General features: G+C 45.0%; 1 protein-coding gene across 1 annotated transcript in view; it reads left to right on the plus strand.

The window, feature by feature from the left end:
• LOC116101499 (pancreatic lipase-related protein 2) overlaps window positions 1–17290 on the plus strand; it is an 18549-nt gene extending 1259 nt beyond the window's left edge. Inside the window, exons 3-12 of the mRNA XM_031385026.1 lie at window positions 1043–1168; window positions 1768–1902; window positions 3041–3152; window positions 4418–4537; window positions 6018–6137; window positions 8246–8364; window positions 10899–11028; window positions 13752–13863; window positions 15041–15208; window positions 17174–17290. Of these exons, the coding sequence (XP_031240886.1) occupies window positions 1043–1168; window positions 1768–1902; window positions 3041–3152; window positions 4418–4537; window positions 6018–6137; window positions 8246–8364; window positions 10899–11028; window positions 13752–13863; window positions 15041–15208; window positions 17174–17237 (1206 nt within the window). The 3' untranslated portion in view covers window positions 17238–17290. The remainder of the gene's footprint in view (window positions 1–1042; window positions 1169–1767; window positions 1903–3040; window positions 3153–4417; window positions 4538–6017; window positions 6138–8245; window positions 8365–10898; window positions 11029–13751; window positions 13864–15040; window positions 15209–17173) is intronic.
• Window positions 17291–20716: the final 3426 nt, after the last annotated feature.

Genomic DNA, 20716 nt, shown 5'->3' on the forward strand with positions numbered 1-20716 from the left:
TTTTTAATGATGATGTTGCTATGAGTTTAAGTAGATCAAATTTTGGTCTCTGGGTCTATCTCTGGGTGCCTGGAGTTATCCACTCTGGGACTTAGTTCCTCCATCTTGGAAACTTTGTGGACACAATGCCACTCCTATCTTTTTTGTCCTATCTTTCTAGTGTTTGCTGGCAGAAGAGTTCCAAGCAAACCTGTGGGCATATGGAGGTCTATGTTGAAGGACCAGGCTTCCCAGAGCTGGAGCTCAGGCTTGTGGCTTCTATCCAAGAGTTTTCTACCTTCCTTATACCAGGAATCTATTCTGAGGAAGCTTAAAGGCCCTTCTCAGGATAATATGTCCAAATAGATAATATGTCCAAAGTAAAATGTAATGGACTATGAAGAAAATCAGAGATTGAAAACAGTCATCAGAATGTGAAAAAGATAGAAAATATGTAGCATAGTTTTACATATGCTATTTTATTATCTCAATAAAGACTGATCTAAAAACTACAGTAATGGGCTGGTGAGATGGCTCAGCGGTTAAGAGCACTGACTGCTCTTCAGGAGGTCATGAGGTCAAATCCCAGCAACCACGTGGTGGCTCACAACCACCCATGAGAAACAAATTAAAAACAAACAAACAAACTTTGGGCCAGAGTGATCAGGGCCAGAGCAAGCTAGGCCTAGAGCAACCAGGGGCCAAAGCAACAGAGGGGAAGGTGTGGGGGAACTACGGTAACAAAGCATGACGGCATACACAACACTTTGAGCTACTTATAGCAGCCACTCTGTGGGGTCAGAATGCCTACCTTAACTGAGGGACTAATTCACAACCATTGCTAATCCCACTCTAGTCTGCTGCCTGGACCATGCTTAACAGAAACACTTGATCTAGGTTCAAGGTTCATGAAGACAGGCAGTCAGAGGACTTGTGCTTTCTAGATTCTCAGGGCTCAGCTGCAGGGTTCTAGACCTGGGATTTCGGTTGCATGGGTCTGGCTGTCACAGGTCTGCAGATGGGCCCTGCCAACATTCAAATTCATCTTGTCTAATTTAACCAGATTATCTCTGCCACGGACCCAGCCACCATCAAGGCTTCCAACTTCCAACTGGACCGCAAGACACGGTTCATCATCCATGGATTCATAGACAAGGGAGAGGGAAGCTGGTTGCTGGACATGTGCAAGGTTGCTATCCATTCTTCTCGCCCAAATCCCACACCACACCCCATGGCCCTGACACAGGAAAGGGAAAGTTCCTGCAGAGAAGGATTCTTCCTAAAATCCACTAAGGAAAGCTTGCTTCTTGGGCCACCATTGCCACATTCTCCCACTCACAGTTACTAGGCAGCAAACCTCAGAGGTGGGGACTCCAGACACTACCTGACATTTTATCTCCAACTCATGTAACATTAAAGCAAAGATGTTGCCCTCTTAAGTCCCACTAGCTCATGGTCGTGTTCTGCATCTGTGCTGGGAGCCACTGGCTAGGAGCAGGTTTGAAGCCTTTGAAATAAATACACTAGTGCACAGGATGACATGATGACTGTGAGCTTTATAGCCTAGGGATTTGTTTGGGTCTGGCTTTGAGCCCTGAGACTAGGAAAAGACCCCCTCAAGCCTCAGTTTCCATATCTATTAAGTAGGATGAACATACCCCAAAGGTCAACTGTGCCAGGTGGGAGAGAAACTGAAATGCTAACAAAGACCAGGTACTCTTGGAGGTGAATTCTGAAGTGTGCCTCCTGGCCTGTTTACAAAGTTTGTTCTCTCTTTCTCTGCCCTAGAAAATGTTTCAAGTGGAGAAAGTGAACTGTATTTGCGTCGATTGGAGGCGCGGATCCAGGACAGAATACACCCAAGCCTCCTACAACACTCGGGTCGTGGGCGCTGAGATTGCCTTCCTAGTGCAAGTGTTGTCGGTAAGGGCAGAGTCAGAGAGAGAGGTGGAGTTAGAGGGGCAGAGTTAGAGACCGGTAGAGTCAGGGGGAGGAGCTAGGGAGGAGTGGAATTACATTGGGGTAGAATTGGAGGGGCAGAGTTAGAGGGGTGGAGGTATAGAGGCGGGGTTAAGGAAAGAGGTGGGGTTAGGGAGAGGGGAGGAGTTAGGGAGCCACAGAGAGAGAGAGAGAGAGAGAGAGAGAGAGAGAGAGAGAGAGAGAGAGAGAGAGACAGAGACAGAGACAGAGACAGAGACAGAGACAGACAGAGACAGAGAGAGAGAGGGGGCAGATAGACAGACAGACAGAGACAGAGACAGACAGACAGACAAGCAGAGAGGTGATGTTAGAGAGGGATTTAGAGAGGGGCAGAGTTAAGGGGAGGAGTTAGGAAGAGGGGAGGAGTTAAAGAGGGGAGGAGTTAGAGAGGGGCGGCGTTAGAGGGGCACAGCTAGAGGAGCGAGGCACACACCTGCCACACAGAGGTTGCTAGGGATCATAGGGCAGGGCTGGGGCCACGAGTCAAGGAAGCCAAGTTCTCAATGCCTTCTGAGGTAAAGCAACAACCTTTCTCCTCGCTGACTGTCTACAATGCCCGAGATGTGGTCCTGGGAGCTTCGGTTTCCCCTTCTAACATAAGACCTTTCTTGCAAGCTGTTCTGGGAAGTGAGAGCCGACTGTGACGCAGGCGCAGCAGTTCTCTCTGTGGAAGACAGCTTTGGGCTTCATCTTTTACCATATGGGATAGGGATGGGGTGGGGGACTTAACACTTGGCTCCCTTTCTTCCCCACTGTAAGTTCTGGAGGGCCCAAAGCTTCCCTCGCACTGCAAGCCCCTTAAGATCAGAGCAGAGGCCTCCACTGCAACACCAGGTGGCGTCAGCAGCTAGAGAGGTGACCTGCAGTTAGCGTGGTGGCCACTGGCCAGCACTGTTGCTGCACGTAGGAGCGGGGACTCTTTCCCCAAGGACCCAGCAGCCTGCATTATCTCCTGGGCTATTTATTCCCCTGGAGTCTCCAGCTCCATCCCGCCTGTCTTCTGGCAAGGGCCAGGCTCTACTCCCCAATTTTCTCGTTCCCAAGTGCTTCCAGGGGACCTAATGCTCCCTCTTTTTCACAGACAGAGATGGGGTACAGCCCAGAGAACGTGCACCTCATCGGCCACAGCCTGGGCTCACACGTGGCTGGGGAAGCAGGCAGGAGGCTGGAGGGCCAAGTGGGCAGGATTACAGGTAGGAGTCCTGAGAGCCAGTCTGGGGTCTAAGGGAGTAGTGGAAACTTGTCCGTGCCTGTTCCACAGCAGAGAATACTCCTCCTCCTCCTCCTGATATTAGGTGATATCCCGACTCAAAGAGAATTGTTCTGGTTTCTTAATGCCTGCTAGAAAATCCATAGTCATAGATAAAAACGTGTTTGTAACACAAGAAAAATATAACCAGGTTCAGTTTCATGAACCCTAACTTCAGAGACATTACTGCTGTAACGTAGCAAAGTTATTTCTTGTTTGCTTTTAAATGGTATGATTTTAAAAAATTTTTATCAATTCCATTTCTTGAATGTTTTACCTCCGTTGGGCCCGGCCAGAGAGAGACTTATCATTTAGGAGGTGCCTGGTAAATGAAGGAATCATTAGAAACAGTTAATACGCATAAAAGCAGACTCAAATAGCTATTCATTTTGTGCAGTCAAACCAATATGTAACCTTGCCTCTCTCTGGGCAGTGGCTTGAAGGGTGGGAATAGTATTTATAGTCCTGTAGACATTTTCGCTTTGAAGGCCTGTCTGTTAAATCTGTTCGTGGGATTTTCTAAGCTTGAACGATGGATGGCTTATTCTCACTCTCTGGATGAGGGTAGACAGACAGAGGGTAGACCGACAGACATTTCACATTCTTTCCATCCCTGGCTTTCTTTGAAAAATGATGGGCACTGTCTCGGCTTTAGGAAATCCACAGACCAGTCCAGAATGTAGAAAACTAAGTAGACAAAATTCAAAGCAGAATTTATGAGCACAAAATAATGCAGTGATCAGGATAGCCTAAGAAAGGAGAAAAAACATTTCCATGAGGAGGTTGTTGTATTTGAGGTCGGGCTTAGTGAAGGAGTAATTGGATAAAGGGAGAATATGCTGAAGGGTCAGCAGGCTGAAGTACAGCTTAGGAAAAGATGTGGAGAAGGTGTGGGTCTCGGGGACTGTGGAGCAGCTGAGTGAGGCCACGGAGCTTGTGATCTCTGTGTGAGGAAAAGCAGGAAGAGGGAATGAGAGGTAGTATGCCCCAGATCCTCCCTGGAGATGACTCTAGGGATTTCTAAGCATGCTCTGGTCAGTATTAATGTTCCCCCACCTCTGTCTTGGCTTCTAGACCAGGAGCTATGGCCTCTCAGAACAGCAACCTCTGGGGTATGCAGGTCTTTACCCAGCATGCCTCACCTCAGTTTGACACTTAGACCTTGTCTTTCTCAGGCTGTGATGTTTCTATGTCTGTTGTACCTTTCAGGGCTGGACCCTGCAGAGCCCTGTTTCCAGGGTCTGCCTGAGGAAGTTCGGTTGGACCCATCTGATGCTATGTTTGTAGATGTGATCCACACGGATAGCGCTCCCATAATCCCCTATCTAGGTGAGCTCTACACCAACTCTGTGACCTGTGACTGATGACATATCCAAGCGACCCCCCCCCAGAGACACATAGCTGCAGAGGGGCCATTAAATATGGTTAACTACAGAGCACCTTAGCTCTCCATCAATAACCATGGGTACCAGCCACAACCAATTATTCAGTACAATGCCACTGGTACAGTGTGACCCCCTAAACTGAACCACAAATTATTCTAAAGCTCTGGGAGGCTGTGACTCCTCAAGGCTTGCATCCCTCCCTGGATCCAGAGGAATAGATGTTTTCAACTTGACCAGTCTGAAAGTTTTTATACTTAACTCTTTATTTTAAAAAGTTGCCAAAGCTTTGGTTATAGTTCTCCTGTTGGAACTAGACTCTTTTGCTTAATTCTCCTAGAATAAGCATTCTTTTCTTTTTCAGTCCTGTGTATTGTATAGCCACTCAAGAAATGGGCACCTACAGGGTATATTTTAATGATGATGGCAGAGGTATCATTTACTGAATGCTTAGAATGTGCTGCACCAAACATTTTGCACATAAAAGCTTACTATGGAACACCCTAAAAGGGAAACTGTCCCTCACCTCGCAGCTGAGGAAATTCTAAGAACTAATAATTCAGAAAGATCATGAAGTCGGTCAGTGGAACCCAGGTTTGACCACAGGTCTGTGCACCTTGAGATCTAATGCTTCACCCCATTAAGTAACCTCTGTGGTCTCCCTAGAGCAATCCAGTGTCAAAGGTCTGAAATGTAGCTCAGTTTTAGAGAATTTCTGTTGTATGCACACCATATCAAAAAATGTAAAATCTACAGTGCAGGGGGCTTGTTAAAAACCCAAGTCTGGCGCCTACACCCAGGATGGGCAGCTCACAGTGGTGCCTACACCCATAATGGGCATCTCACAATGCTCCATAACTCTACCTCAGGGAGTAGATACCTCTGGTCTCTGAGGGCACCAGCACTCATATGCATGCACACATTCAAACATCCTCAACACACAACATATAATTTTAAAATATATAATGCAGAAACCAAATACTTAAAGGAATAAATGTAATGCAAATGCCACCATATACATGCCTACTGGCGCATTATGATCTTAGATTTATCAATATCACCCAGGGTCGCTCCAACACAGACAGATAAGCATATATACAAATAGATACATATGTACTCACCCACACCTTGCCTAACCCTAACCCTAACCCTAACCCTAACCCTAACCAACCCTAACCCCTAACCCTAACCCTAACCCTAACCCTAACCCTAACCCTAACCCTAACCCTCCCTCGCTTCCTGTGTTGGTCCTTCTTCCTTGTCCTGACCATTGCTTATCTCTGAGAACTCTGCAGAAAGAGCTGGTGTGGCTAAGGGGGAAAGGTGTGGCTTGTGCTCCTGTTCAAATGGACTGACACGTCACTGAGACCAGGATGTAATGTTGGAACTGTGTACACCCCGACTCACTCCTGCTTCAAATGTTTCAGGTTTCGGAATGAGCCAAAAGGTCGGCCATCTGGATTTCTTTCCCAACGGAGGGAAGGAAATGCCAGGATGTCAGAAAAACATCCTTTCCACCATTGTTGATATCAACGGAATATGGGAAGGTACATGTGTGGGAGAGGAAGGATGCGGCACCTGTCTAGCTGGGGAGAGAAGCATAGTGTGAGAGTCTGGCCATTGTAGCGATGGACTTGCTACCTTCTGTTGCCCTGATCTGAGCCAGGCATTCCACAATACTCTAAGATACTTTCTGTGTTTGGGCCAAATCATACATATAGACATTGAGTACCTGGAGGGCTACATACTTTGTCCAAGGGTCACGATATAGAAGCCTAGCTTCTTACTGAAGGGCTCTCAGTTGTCAAGATGCCAGGTCAGGGGCTGGATGGGCACAGGAGCCAACACCTAGCTCTGGTTTTGCCCTCACATGTTCTCAGCATCTGCTCCTTGAAGAACTGCAGAATGCCACAGGATGTAGGGCTCTGCTTTTCCTGCTATTGACAGATTGACTATGCCAGGCAGGAAACTGAGCTGGCTAGAAGAAAATGCACTCTGAGGGTTTCTGGGAGGCCTGGCAACCATGTGACTTCCTGAAGCCATGTGTGACTTTGTTCATCTTCAGAGCAGCTTACACACTTAATATTGGTGACATCCCAGAGACATTGATTCTCCTGCCCCTTGTTCTAGCTTTCAGTTACTCTTTGTCCCTCCCCTGAGACCAGACTTCCTCTTCTTTCTGAGAGAGAGGGCTTTGGGTCAGTAAACAATTTGTCGACATTTTTCTTAAATTGGAAACTCCATGTGGCTGGGTCTTAATGAACACCCCATTACCCCACGACCTGGCCCTGGCCTGAAACAAGCACCAAGCACACTTTGAGTGGTTTGTTGTAGTCTTTAACTCTCCCATGTGCTTAGAAAGCGACATCCAGCATGAATGACAAACAGAACTTTTGACTGCCTGGCCCCTTACCAGGTAACTTATTGGGGACTGGCTGTTCTCCCCCTAAAAAAGCTGGAGTTGTGATAACAGCTGCCCCCTCCCAGAGGTGACGAGAAGGCACACACAATAGCCAGAGAACCCAGTTTAATTAAAGAGGCAATTTAGAGTGAACCAGCCCATGAGCACTGGAGTGTGTTTCTATTGTGTGTCACGCAAGTCACACAGCCACTGGGCACAGGGAACAATTGAACACACTTTCTCCCCTATTATGGGATCCCTGAGCAGCAATTTTGGATCAAAGAAACAATTAAGTTTAAAGCAGGTTCTGTTGTCTACTGAGGGCACTGGTGTGAGCCCTGAACTGGAGGCTGGGCTGTGAGCACAGCAGGCAGGGTTAGGAGCCCAGGGAGCAAAGCTACCCCACCCGTAATAGGAACAGGTCCTTTCTTGATGAATGACTCCCAAGAATGGTCTTTGTAGATTTCTCCATGGGAAGTTTTACGTCAAGTAACTAGAGAAATGAAAAGTAGTGATTTTTCCAACAAGTCATCTTTGGGTTAAAGTAGAAGGTGGTACACAGGAATCATCACCCAGCAGACAGGAGCTGTCACACAGCCTTAACAGCCAGGTCCAAGGTGATTGGCCCCCAGGAAAGGCTATGCACCCACATGGCTGCTGGCTGGGAATACTGACAACAAGTCAGCCCACGCTCCATATAGATTCAACTATCATAGACCTAACAGCATGGACAAGCCATGGCTGTCTGAACCCAAAGGTGCAGCAATCACAAATAATGATCACTACTTGTTGACCATCTGCTTTCTCTCTCTCTCTCTCTCTCTCTCTCTCTCTCTCTCTCTCTCTCTCTCTCTCTCTCTCTGTGTGTGTGTGTGTGTGTGTGTGTGTGTGTTATGTGTACCTATGTGTGTATTGTTTTAAAAGCTATTGCTATGTCTTTAAAAGTTTTTTTTTTTAAATCAATTGTTCTCTTCTCTCTTTCCATCTGTGTACAGACTTGCCTGTGCCTGGGTTTCTCTTTCTGTGTATCTGTCTCTCTTTCTCTCTCTGCCCCTTGGCTCCCCCATCCTCCAGCCCTTTCGTGTATGTTATACTTGCTACATGCATTCAACAAGCATGCTTGCTAGGACTTGTCAGTCTTCAGCAGTTCCCTGGTTGGAAGCCTGAGGTAAGGAGGCTGCCCCTTGCTCACTCAGAATGGTTTACCTGAAGGTGAAGGCTCTTCTCTCACTCCTGTGGCCTTGGCTTTCTCAGGAACTCGCAACTTTGCAGCCTGCAACCACCTGCGGAGCTACAAGTACTATGCCAGCAGCATCCTCAACCCTGATGGCTTCGTGGGGTACCCCTGCACCTCCTATGAGAGGTTCCAGCATGTAGGTCACTCCAGGGCCCAAGAGAGAAGAGCTTGGTGGTCTTGCTGGCTGTGGTTGTCTCTGTGACATAGAACACAAGATTCATGAGACCCTTCAGGCATGAAGCAGGGATGGTGGATAGGGGTTGTAGGGTAGAGGGGCTATGCAGAAGTTTCCAAAGCCACATTCCACCAGCAGGAAAGTGGACTGGAATGGAGACCACATTGCTGACCTCCCCAGGGTCTCCAGTTTTTCATTTAGGACAACTCCTAGTCTACAAGAAAGTTGAAAGGGGTGTACAGAAGTGCCTGTTACACCTGTCACTTATGCGGACCAATTAATTACTAAGGCTTCCCACACAAGCATATATGTGTGCTTTGTACTTAAGTATATGAATGTGAAGCAGAGATAATAGGGCACTGGACTACGAGAACATCCTCCTGTAAAGGGCACTTAAGAAATCCATCTCTTACACACTAACATTTTAAATGTATAAGCTGTGTGGTCAAAACTCCATCTTTCTAAAGTTTGCTAGAACTGTGCTGGCCTGCCACCGTTCCTCCTTCCTGACTTCCTTCTTTGTTCCCCACGTCCTCCCCTACCCCTCCTTTCTTCCTATTTTTCCTTCCATCTTCCCTCCTCTTTTCCTTCCCTTCTTTCCTTCCTCTCCCCCACCCCATGCCTTTCCTTCCCTCCTTCATTCCTTCCTCCTTCTCTTTGTCCTCCCTCCATCTCTCCCTCCCTCCTCCTTTCTGTCTCTCTATCCCTCCTCCCTGTCTCTTCTTCCCTCCTCCTTTGTCTCTTTTTCCCTCCTCTCTCCTTCTCTCCTTCCCTCCTTTCTGGCTTTCCTTTCCTCCTGTCTTTTCTTCCCTCCTCCCTCTTTCTTCTCCCCTTCCCTCCTCCTCTACCTCTCCACCCCTGTTTCTGCATTGCACTTATTGGCTTTTCCCTCTATCACATAGAGCAGTTCAACATTTTATCTTAGTCTTCTAGGACACATGGGTATGAGGATTCCAGGATGTTTGGTAGAATGCCCCATGCTCTGAAGCTGTTGGTTTCTTTCTGATTTGGTGGTCGATATGGGGTCCTTCCCAGTAGATCACAACTAAGGCCATCCATTAACTAGTGCTTTCTTGACGACTGAAGTTTGATTATTCAGTTAAGGCCATGTCTTATACATCTCTCTGTTTTAAAAGCACTAACTAGTTCAAATAATCTTTTAGGGGACTCTGATTTTAGTAGTAAACTCAGCAAAAACATCGGGTTTTTGATGATGCTCTTCACCTAAATCACTTACTACATCAAGAATTGCAAAACTCTGTTTTAAAATATCTTTGTCAAGGAAATATATTTAAATTTACTTTTTAAAAAATTAACTTTGACCTTAACATCCTGAAATGTATCTAGGTTAATAGGATCTCATATTTGATTATCATAGTCTGGGATCTCTTAGTGAGTAGCCTTGCCTGCACTGGTTGGAAGACTAGCTAGGCACTTGGTCTCCAACATCTGACTCTGTAAATATCACGCCATGTATTTGTGGTGTGGTATAGGGTCAGAGAACAAAGGACTGTGATATCCTATTAGAAAGTGCTTAAGTGCTTAGCTGATTAAAAGGCCCAGTGAGTGAACAGTCATCCAAGGAGGGCTGGGCGGGATCAACTAGGGTGGTAAAATCACTCCTAGTAAGAACAGGGATCCTTGTCTTCCTCTCTTCTTTCCTTTCTTTTCCTTCCTTCCTTCCTTTCTCTCTCTCTCTCTCTCTCTCTCTCTCTCTCTCTCTCTCTCTTTCTTTCTTTCTTTCTTTCTTTCTTTCTTTCTTTCTTCCTGTCTGTCCTTCTACTTATCCATCTCTCTTCCATTCTCTTGGTGGCTCACTCATCTGCCTAGCTCAAACATGCATGCATTTATTTATCCCTGCATCTATATATCCCTGGACCCACAGACTATGCATTCATTCTCAAAATTGTACATAATTCTTGAACATGCAGAAGACCCAACAATGTACCTTGAAAACTTATAGTTGGGAGACAAATCATATAGGAGAGAATAAGATAAACAGGAAAGGGGATTGTAAAACAATGTCTCTAGGGAGAAGCCAATTGAAAAGACAAGTTATTTCAAAAGAAGAGGAAACTGAGGATCTGGGCCAGGCATGATGGTGCATGCCTTTAATCCCAGCACTACAGAGGAAGAGGTAGAGACGGGGAGATTTCTGAGGCTGAGGGAAGCCTGATCTTCATAATGAGTTCCAGGACAGCCAGAAAAAAAAAATAAAGAGACCCTGTCTCAAACAAAAAACAAAACAAAACAAAACAAAGAAAAATATGGAAGGAAGGAAAGATGAAAGGAAGGAAGGAAGGAAGGAAGGAAGGAAAGAAAGAGGGAGAGGAAAGGAAGGGGAGAAGGGGAGAGGGAAGGAAGGAGGGAGGGAGGGAAGGAAGAAGAGGAAAAGAAGGGAAGGAAGGAGGGAAGGAAAAAGGGAAGGATGTAGGGAGGGAAGGAGAGTGTGATCTGGGGCAAGGTCTCCTACTAAGATGATCTCTTTCCACTAGAATGACTGCTTCCCTTGTCCAGAACAAGGGTGCCCCAAAATGGGGCACTATGCTGATCAATTTGAGGGGAAAACGGCTACTGTGGAACAAACCTTTTACCTGAATACAGGAGACAGTGGTAACTTTACTAGTAAGTTTCCATTTTACTTACCATTTTCTTAAAATAACTTTAAAAGGCACATGAACTCTGCTAGTTAATCCTCTTGGTGTTAACTGTCAGTGCCACAAGCTGAAATGTAAGGGTGGCAGAAAAGCACAGGCTTTGGTCCTCACGACCGCTCCTTTAATGCCTGTGAAACCTAAAGAAAGGCAGGTGGGTGAATCACACACATGCCCACCTCGCGACAGAGAAGACACACATGTTAGTGCTAGAAGAGAGCAACAGGCAATGGGACTGTAAATCAGAAAATTATCACAGATGAACATATGACATCTAACTCTTACACATCCACACACACAGACACCTGCACATACACACACACACACACACACACACACACACACAGATAACTGTTAAGCCACAACCTACACACTACAGACCTGCATACACACACACACACACACAGGCACACATGCACACAGACACACATGTACACATGCACATGTGCACACATGCACACACAGAGAAACACATGCACACACACATACACACACATACACACACACACACACACACACACACACACACACACATAACTGTTAAGCCACAACCTTTCCTTTCTTGTTCTTTGTCAAGTCACACGTTAATATCAACATTATAATGTAAACATTCTAACTTTCAGAAGTCTCATCGTCTTTAAAAAGTAAAACACTTACAAATTTAGTATCTTTAAAATAGCCAATCTTGCTGGGCAGTGGTGGCCCATGCTTTTAATCACAGCACTTGGGAGGCAGAGGCAGAGTCAGGCAGATTTCTGAGTTCTAGGCCAGACTAGTCTACAGAGTGAGTTCCAGGACAGCCATGGCTATACAGAGAAACCCTATCTTAAAAGAAAGAAAGAAAGAAAGAAAGAAAGAAAGAAAGAAAGAAAGAAAGAAAGAAAGAAAGAAAGAAAGAAAGAAAGAGAGAAAGAGAGAAAGAAAGAAAGAGAAAGAGAAAGAAAGAAAGAGAGAGAGAGAGAAAGAGGAAGAGAGAAAGCAAGCCAGCCTCTTTTAAAATCTAAAGTCTTTTAAAATTAAAAGTCTCTCAGCTGTGGGCCCCTGTAAAACTTTTCTTACTTCAAGAGGGAAGAGCCAGGGCAGTCAAAATCTGAACGAACAAAACTCACCTTCTCTCACAATTTTTTATGCTCCTCTGAGGGGCTTGGGTAACTTCTTGGTCTCCCTCCTCTGCAACACATAGCTTGTCTTCTTGACTCTGACTCCACTCCACGGCCACTTCACAGTCTTGCTTGACACATGGTTGTTTTTGACAGTTATCCCATGGTACTGGCATCTCCAAAATTCTGGGATCTTCTACACCAGAGAGGCTACACTTTCACTCATATCTTCTCATGGGCTCTCTTCTTGCTGCAAAGCCTCAACTTTCTCCAAGGCCCTTCAGATCTGGGGTTTCCCCTGCTACTCTGGCTGCACCTCACAAATGGCATCTCCCAGTAAAAAGTTTCAGCTGCTCTCTAGGACTTCTTCATGCCTTCAACACCAGCACCACCTAGGAGACTCTTGCGCTACCAAGTTCTGCTGCCAACACGAGGTACCGCCTTGGCTGCCTCTGGAACACAGCTTGTGTTCAGAATGACTTAGGAGAAACACTTCCCACAAGATTTCACCTCAGTGATGCTGGTCTCTCAGTCCTTACAGATCTCTCAGCACCAGCTGACCAATGTCAAGTATCCCAGTAAATCAAAGGTTTTACTTTAGTGATTCTGGAACCATGTTAATCAGAGCTGATTCTTTAGCCCCAGCTAACAGAACCATAGCAAATGGTTACAATGGGGCCATTAAGGGCTCTCAAGCTCCTCTCTGAAGCTTCATAAGCCTGACCCCATTATCTGACTGTTCTTGTCTTCAAAGCTCCTACAGAACATCTCACAGAGTTCTCAACACTCAATGGCTCTTCTAGCCCAAAGTTCCAAATCCCTTCTACAATCTTCCCAAACACATGGTCTGCTACAGGAATACTCTACTATCCTGGTACCAATTTCTGCCCTAGTTAGGTTTCTATTGCTATGATGTAACCCATGACCAAAAGCAAGTTGGGGAGGAAAGGATTTATTTGGCTCACATTTCCATATCACTGTTCATCATGGAAGGAAGTCAGGACAGGAACTAAAGCAAGGCAGGAACCTGCAGTCAGGAGCTGATGCAGAGGCCATGGAGGGGGTGCTACTTGCTGGCTTGCTCCTTGTGGCTTGCTCAGCCTGATCTCTTATAGAACCCAGGGCCAACAGCCCAGGGATGGCACCTACCACCATGGGCTTAGCCCTCTCCTATAACTAATTAAGAAAATATTCTACAGGCTTGGCTACAGTCCAATCTTATGGAGGCATTTTCTTAATTGAGGTTCCTTCCTCTCAGATGACTCTAGCTTGTCATGTTGACACAAAACTAGCCATCACGAAGACCTCAACATAAAAATTGGGATGGAGGAGGGGACACCCTCCTATATCTGTCAGAGACATGCCTCATCCACCGTGGCAAACACTGCACTGTACTCGGCTATCATGTTTTCTGTCCCCTCAGTCTCCTCACCTTCTCAGAATCTGAATCATGGGTCAACTCCATGGAAGAACACAACCCCATTCCTGTCACCTCTTATCCTAGGGAAAGTCAATCTTAGAAAAATAACACTTCCAGCTGAATCATTTTTTTCAACAATGTAAGTCTGTTGAAACAATATACTTCTTCCCACAGATTGGAGATACAGAGTGTCAGTCACCCTGTCCGGAGCAAAGAAGTTGAGTGGGTACATCTTGGTTGCTCTGTACGGAAGTAACGGAAACTCAAAGCAGTATGAAATTTTCAAGTAAGTGTTTTAGTAAACACAATGGCTAAATTTCCCAAAAGAGGTGAGACTCATAACAGCTTAGTTATTCACCACTTTACAAATTTAGGCATTTACTCAACAGAACATAGTCCCAGACTGTCCGAGCAGGAAGGAAATTGCCACATCTAATCCAATCACCCCATTTTATATATGAGAACAATGAGGCTCTGTGAGAGAGGTCATTGTTTACAATGGGCCACATGGTGATTGCTTTTTGTCAGCCACAGGATGAGAGAGAGAGGAGAGAGAGAGAGAGAAAGAGAGAGAGAGAGAGAGAGAGAGAGAGAGAGAGAGAGAGAGAGAGAGAGAGAGAGAGAGAGAGAGAGAGAGAGAGAGAGAGAGAGAGAGAGAGAGAGAGAGAGAAAGAGAGTATGTACGTGCACATGCTCACACAAAAGCACAATATAATGCTTGATAATGCTTGGTGTTGGGCCCACAATCCTTTAGCAAGCTGGGCAAATACTTCACCGCAGAGCCTTATCTCCAGCCCTCTTTTCAGTGTTTCTGTTTAGTTTGTTTGTTTTGAGATAGGATTGCACTAAGTTGCCCAGGCTGGCCTTGAACTTGCAATACTCCTGCCTTAGCCTTGTAAACAGCTAGAATGTAGGCCTGGCTTGGTCTTCATTTTCCCCTCTCAGCAAGGCTCATCCATAGGACAACCCACCTTGCCTCACTCTCCCCAATATACACAGAGGTGGGCGTGAAGCCTCGGGGCCAGAGCTCATTACAGTCATGGTCTCAGCTTCTAACTTACGCTAGATAAATGAAAAGCTTTGTAGGTATGTGTTGAGTGAGTATTTAACTTAGAGGGCAAAAAATACATTCTGGTTTTGCACTAACTTTTATGGTTCCACATCTAAGTTTAATTTATTTGACAACGTCTGGTGTTACTTACGTGATGTTAGCAGTGTTTGCCAAGCTACATGCTTCTTTCAACCAAAGACACTGCATTAATTTGTGCTTGGTAAACTCAGAGTTCTCAACTACTCCAAAGATTCTCCAGAAATATTTGTTTGTGACACCCCTAGATATGCTTGGAGTCCTTCTAGGCATTTGCAGAAACCCAGTACCTACTTCATTTGGAGAAGCAACAGATGAATACCATCCTATGTATCTACATGCCCAGCTGACGTGATCCTTCTGTCTATGTAATCAGAGGATCCCTCAAACCAGAAGCAAGGCATGTTCGTGATATTGATGTGGATGTCAATGTTGGAGAAATCCAGAAGGTTAAGTTCCTCTGGAACAACAAGGTGATAAATCTCTTCAGGCCCACTCTGGGAGCTTCACAAATCACAGTGCAAAGTGGTAAAGACGGGAAAGAGTACGTATCTGACATTCCTTCCAAGTCTGGTTGTATTTATGTTCCTCTCTGTCTCTGCATCCTTTCATCCTTCCAGTCCCCCGCCCACCCATCCAACCATCCTCTGTCCTATTCACTTACCATACCTGCATCTTTGCTACTTGCGGGTCCTTCTTTCTCCCACCATTCTCCAGCCATTTTTACCCTTTTGACCTCTTAACACTAGAGCAGAGAGGAAAAGGATAGAAAGGGGACAGTGTTATCATTAGACTACATCCTGCTGATCAGGAGCACTGAGTTCCTTGGGGCAAGCTTGATCTTTGCAGTCAGAATATCTAATTTCTTCTTTCTTCTTTCTTCCCAGTACACAACTACTTAACAAACTGCAACTAGCTCACCCTATTCGGGACCCTAGCATGCATATGCATATACATGTACATATATATATATATATATGTATATATATATATATATATATATATATATACACACACACACACATATATATGTATGTATGCCCTCTGAAAAGTTCCCAGAATTCCAAGTGTCACACAGTAACAGAAACTAACTTCCACTGGTAAAATCATGCCCCTGCTAGAGCACAAGGCAAATCATCATCATCTGCTGTGGACAATCTCAAGCAGCCCCACACCCCATACCTGGGATTAAAACAAAACCATATTCCTATGTCTGTATTTTTAAAAGAAACCAAACTTTTCACTACAGCTTAGTCTTTCATCACCAAGTCATGTGTTTCCCTATCTTTCACATCATCGAGATATTTGTTCATCTTCCCATCCACTCATTAAATTACCCAGCTCCCGTCCTGCCTCTCCACCAAACCATCTGATTTACTGAGAAAACTTGAATATCATTTCCCTTAGATAATATTCAGCAAGGCAAGGACAAAGCACTGGTTGTAAGGTATAAAAGACAAGAAAACCTAGGAAAATTGTGATGGAGTTAGTTTTGGTGTGCAGTTTTTAGTATAAACTTTTTTTATTTTGAGACCTGCCATGGGAGGGACAGAGACACAAGTTTGGTTCAGTGACAAGCTCATTCTCAAGAAAAAGAATCTTCCTTAGTAGGGTTGTGATAGAACCTGCTGTTCTAGTTTCTGTTCTGTTGTTGAGATAAAAGACTCTAACCAAAAGTTAATGGGTCATGGGCTGGAGTGAAGTATTTTAGCTCTGGACTCCAGATCATAGTCCATCACTGGAAGGAGTGCAGGCTGGAACTTGAAAGAACAACCTCTTGCTAATCCAGACAGCATTCTCTGGCCAAGGAACTCTCTCACTTCATAGCCAAATGGAGTATGTTGCTTGCTAGGTGTCTCATACCCCAGCTTATACTCAGGCAGCTTTCTCACACAGTTCAGGACTGACTTTCTAGGAATGGTGCTGCTCAAAGTGGGCTAGGCCCTCCTGTACCAATTAGCAATCAAGACAATGCCCCACAGTTGTCCACAAACCAATCTAATCTAAGGAATTGAGGAATCTGATCAATTCCTCAATTGAGGTTCTCCTGTGAGAGATGACTCTAGGGTGTATTGATTGAGTTGGCAGTTAAAGATAACCAGGAAACTTACTAATTTCAAAATATAGAAAGAAAAAAGAATACCTTAAAAGATAATAATCAAAAAAATAATGAGAAATTATAGCCTGAAGAAAATGTGGACCTCAAAGGGAAACCCTGCTCTGTGTCAGTGGCAGGACCGCTGCTGGTTTCCATGAGCCAAAGCAACAGAAACCTTGAGTTATAAACCCTGGTTTGAAGTGGCTGGTCCACTTTCTGCCTTTGAACAGCCCTCAAGGAGAAGAATGGGCTTGGATTGGTTCTTAATGGGAATCAGTTGGGTTCCTGCCTGGGGTCCCACAGTGTTTCAGGCTGAGAGGAAGCAACCCTTGGAGCTGGCTAAACTGCTGTCTTACAGTCTCATCAAAGTCATGAACCTGCTGACAAACCAGCCTGCTGTTTTCCACACAGGTACAACTTCTGCAGCAGCAACACTGTTCGTGAAGATGTCCTACAATCACTTTACCCTTGTTAAAGGTGTGCCCACGCCTCTTCCCATAATAAACATTCCTGACGCACTTGGTCTGAGGTTGAGATGTAGCATAATGTTCTCCAGGTAGTGGGGTCACATTGGAAGAAGCCCGGGGCAAAGGGCAAGGTAACCACACACCCTCTGCCTGTGGTGTGGAGGCTGCTAGCCTGTGAGGAGGCTGCTAGCCTGTGGTGAGGAGGCTGCTCTAATCTGTTACTATTGACACAAGTGATAACAACAGCATCATCTCAACGTTGGCAGGGGTTGGGGGCTGGGGGTGAGGGGTCCACATGGGAGCACATCCCAAGCACATCAGGGGAAAGTACAGTACAAACCCTGGAGATTCCACCTCATTTGAATAACCAGAGGAATGCAGATAAGACCAAAACAATAGTTCACTCAACAGATTATACAAAACTTAACCTTTTCAAACAAAACTAACCGGGATCCCTATGTTCCAAAATAGGTAGAGCCCCCAGGCCCTGGGGGAACACAAGTAGTACTGAGGAGCTGCCATGGAGACTCATTCTGTTAATTTCACTCATAAAATATTACTGCCCACCACCCAGGCTATTTGAAAGATCACAACAAGACATTTAGAACCCTCCCAAGAGGCCAGAAAAGAGCATATCTATTTTAATTACAAATGAAGTTGAGATAGCTGGGCAGTGGTGGCACACGCCTTTAATCCCAGCACTTGGGAGGCAGAGGCAGGTGGATTTCTGAGCTCAAGGCCAGCCTGGTCTACAGAGTGAGTTCCAGGACAGCCAGGGCTATACAGAGAAACCCTGTCTTGAAAAAACAAAAAAATAAAAAAAGAAGAAGTTGAGATAAAGGTGATAAAAGGTTCATTTTTGATAACTCCAGGTGGCTGTCAGTATGGTTTCTTAATAGTTTAGAAAATTCCAAATCTAACTACTTGAGTTAGATTTGGATTTTTAGAGGAACAGGATGTGCCTAATCCTGTAGATACTTGATGCTTCAGGGAAGGGGGGTGGGGGTGGGTTGGTGGGTGAGGGGGTGACGGGAGCACCCTCTCAGAGGCAAAGGGGAGGAGGGATGGCATGAAGAATTCTTTGAGGGGGGACTGGAAAGGTGGGCAACATTTGGAATGTAAATAAATAAAACAATTAATAAAAGAATTACAAATCTAGGGGAAAGAGGAGAGATAGAGACTGACTGTTCCTATGTTTGCAGTTCAGTAGCTACGGATGGGAAAAGGCAACCAAATGGCCTTCAATGGCTGCCTCCCCCAGGATGTGCCAGTATCTCTGTTTGAATTCTGATCCTGATTCCTCAGCTGCTATTACTGAAGCACAAGATAAGAGCCTCTTCTCTCCCCCTCCCCAGACCTATGATTGCTATAGAAAACCCTTTATCCTCACCCCATTCCCCTAGCATGACATTGACATCCTTAGACATGGTGACACTGCCAGGCAGCCAAGGCCACGGCTGTGTGGACAACTTATTCCACAGCACTAACCCTCCCAGGCTCAAGCCGCATAATTCCATAAAGAGTTTTCTGAATAAAGATGTTAACAGCAACGAGGGTGCAACATGAAGCCACCCTCAGAGAATCCAGCGTCTTCATTGCATCTTCTTGGCCCCCATGGGTGAGAAAAATGAATGCTTTACAAAGCTATTTCATAAAATGTTATGTTAAATGAATATCTTTTACTAGCTTTTAATGCTAATAGGGCCATTTGTTCCTGACCTTCAGAAATATGAGATATTTTAAATGACAACGTAAAAAGTGTTCTTGTTTGAAAACCCAAGCTACTTTAGACTGCATATTATTACTTATAAGTATAGTGTATGCCAGTGGCGTGCATTTCAGCATCCCATTTCTATCTGGCTGGTGTATATTTCAGCTGACATTTATTGTTCCCCTGCATACGTGTCAAATTCCTTAATGACAGCCAACAAAGGCGTAGCTCTCGGTATATATAAATTACATTTGCTACCATATAATCAGTTATCTATTAGAATGCTATTTGTGACAAACCATGTTCAAGATAAAAATGGAATTGATTTTTCTGTTATTTTAATATTGTGCCGCACGCAGCAAGCCTTTGATTGAACCTTAAACACTTTAATGCTCTGTTTTTGTTGGTGGCAGATCAGAAATGGAGTTTGTACTATTCACAAAGCTAAAACAATTTGCAAAAACAACAAAATCGAATTGCCGAAAAAGAAGAAATATCATCTTTATTTTCAAGCCAAGGGAATGTGTTTTGTGAAGCTCGCGTTAGAGGGCATGCAGCTGAACGGCTAAAGACACACACACTTTTCATTTCTGCACCTCAATTTTCATCTAAATTAGATTTTAACTTTAACGCGTGGTATAAAAAGCCTCTCCTGGGCCTTTGTTTCTGCCTTCTCTCAAGCCACCGTAGGCTTTTTCTAACACAAGCTCCATGCTGGTCTTTGTCCTCCTGCCTTTCGACCATGGGTTTGGGCTGAATTCTCAGAGCTCTAGCTGCAGGAGGCTGTTTCTGGAATCTCTCAGAGGGGTGCTTGCTGACCCATACTGTACCAAACCACTGACAGCTAGAGTCTGGCTACTCACACTTTTGGCTTAATTTGTTAAGAGGAGAGAAGCTAGAGAGAGTTCTAAGCCCCTGCAGTTTGTCCTTCCTCTCCCTTTGCTAAGAATGGCATTAATGGTTCTAATTGTTTCTTATTCAAAATACAGATGACATTCCATGATACACGAAAAGTGTATGAATTTAAAATTTGTGTGTCAATAAAGTTTTATTAAAATACTGTAGCTATCTACTTAGTTACACACTGTGGCCATTCTCCTACTGACAGTGGTAGCCATTGTCAAAGTCCACATGGCCCTTCAAGCTTGTAATACATAAAGGCTGTCTGGCCCTTTTTTGGTTTGCTGTCTGTTGCTATGGTAAACACTCTGACCAAAATCCCCTTGGGGAGGGAAAGGTTTATTTCAGCTGAAACACTGGTCACAATTCATTATTGAGGAAGTCAGGTAAAGAAGCGGAGTTGGGAACCGAGGAGTAAGGCTTCTTACTGGCTAGCCTCACTCTTAGCTAGCTTTCTGACCCAGCCTTGGTCCAGCTGCTTGTGGAAAGTACCATCCGGGTCTGGACCTTCCCACAGTGATCATCAGTCAAGATAGTTGCTCTCAAGCATGGCATGGGCCAATCTGAAGGAAGCAACTTTTCAATTGCTGCTCCCTCCTCCCAGGTGATTCTTGGTTGTAGCAAGTTGACAATACAAACAAACAAACAAACAAACAAACAAAAACACCAGGCTTGATATAGAAACTGTTCCTTTGGGGCTAGAGATGGCTCAACTGTTAAGAGCATGTCCTGATGCTCTCTCTTCCAGAGGACCCATACTTGCTTCCCAGGACCTATGAGGTATGGCTCACAACCTCTTGTAACTTCAATTCTGGAGGATCCAATGCCCTCTTCTGACCTCTGAGAGCACTTGCACACATGCATACAAACACATAC

This window comes from Mastomys coucha, unplaced genomic scaffold (assembly GCF_008632895.1).
Source record: "Mastomys coucha isolate ucsf_1 unplaced genomic scaffold, UCSF_Mcou_1 pScaffold21, whole genome shotgun sequence".
Taxonomy (NCBI): domain Eukaryota; kingdom Metazoa; phylum Chordata; class Mammalia; order Rodentia; family Muridae; genus Mastomys; species Mastomys coucha.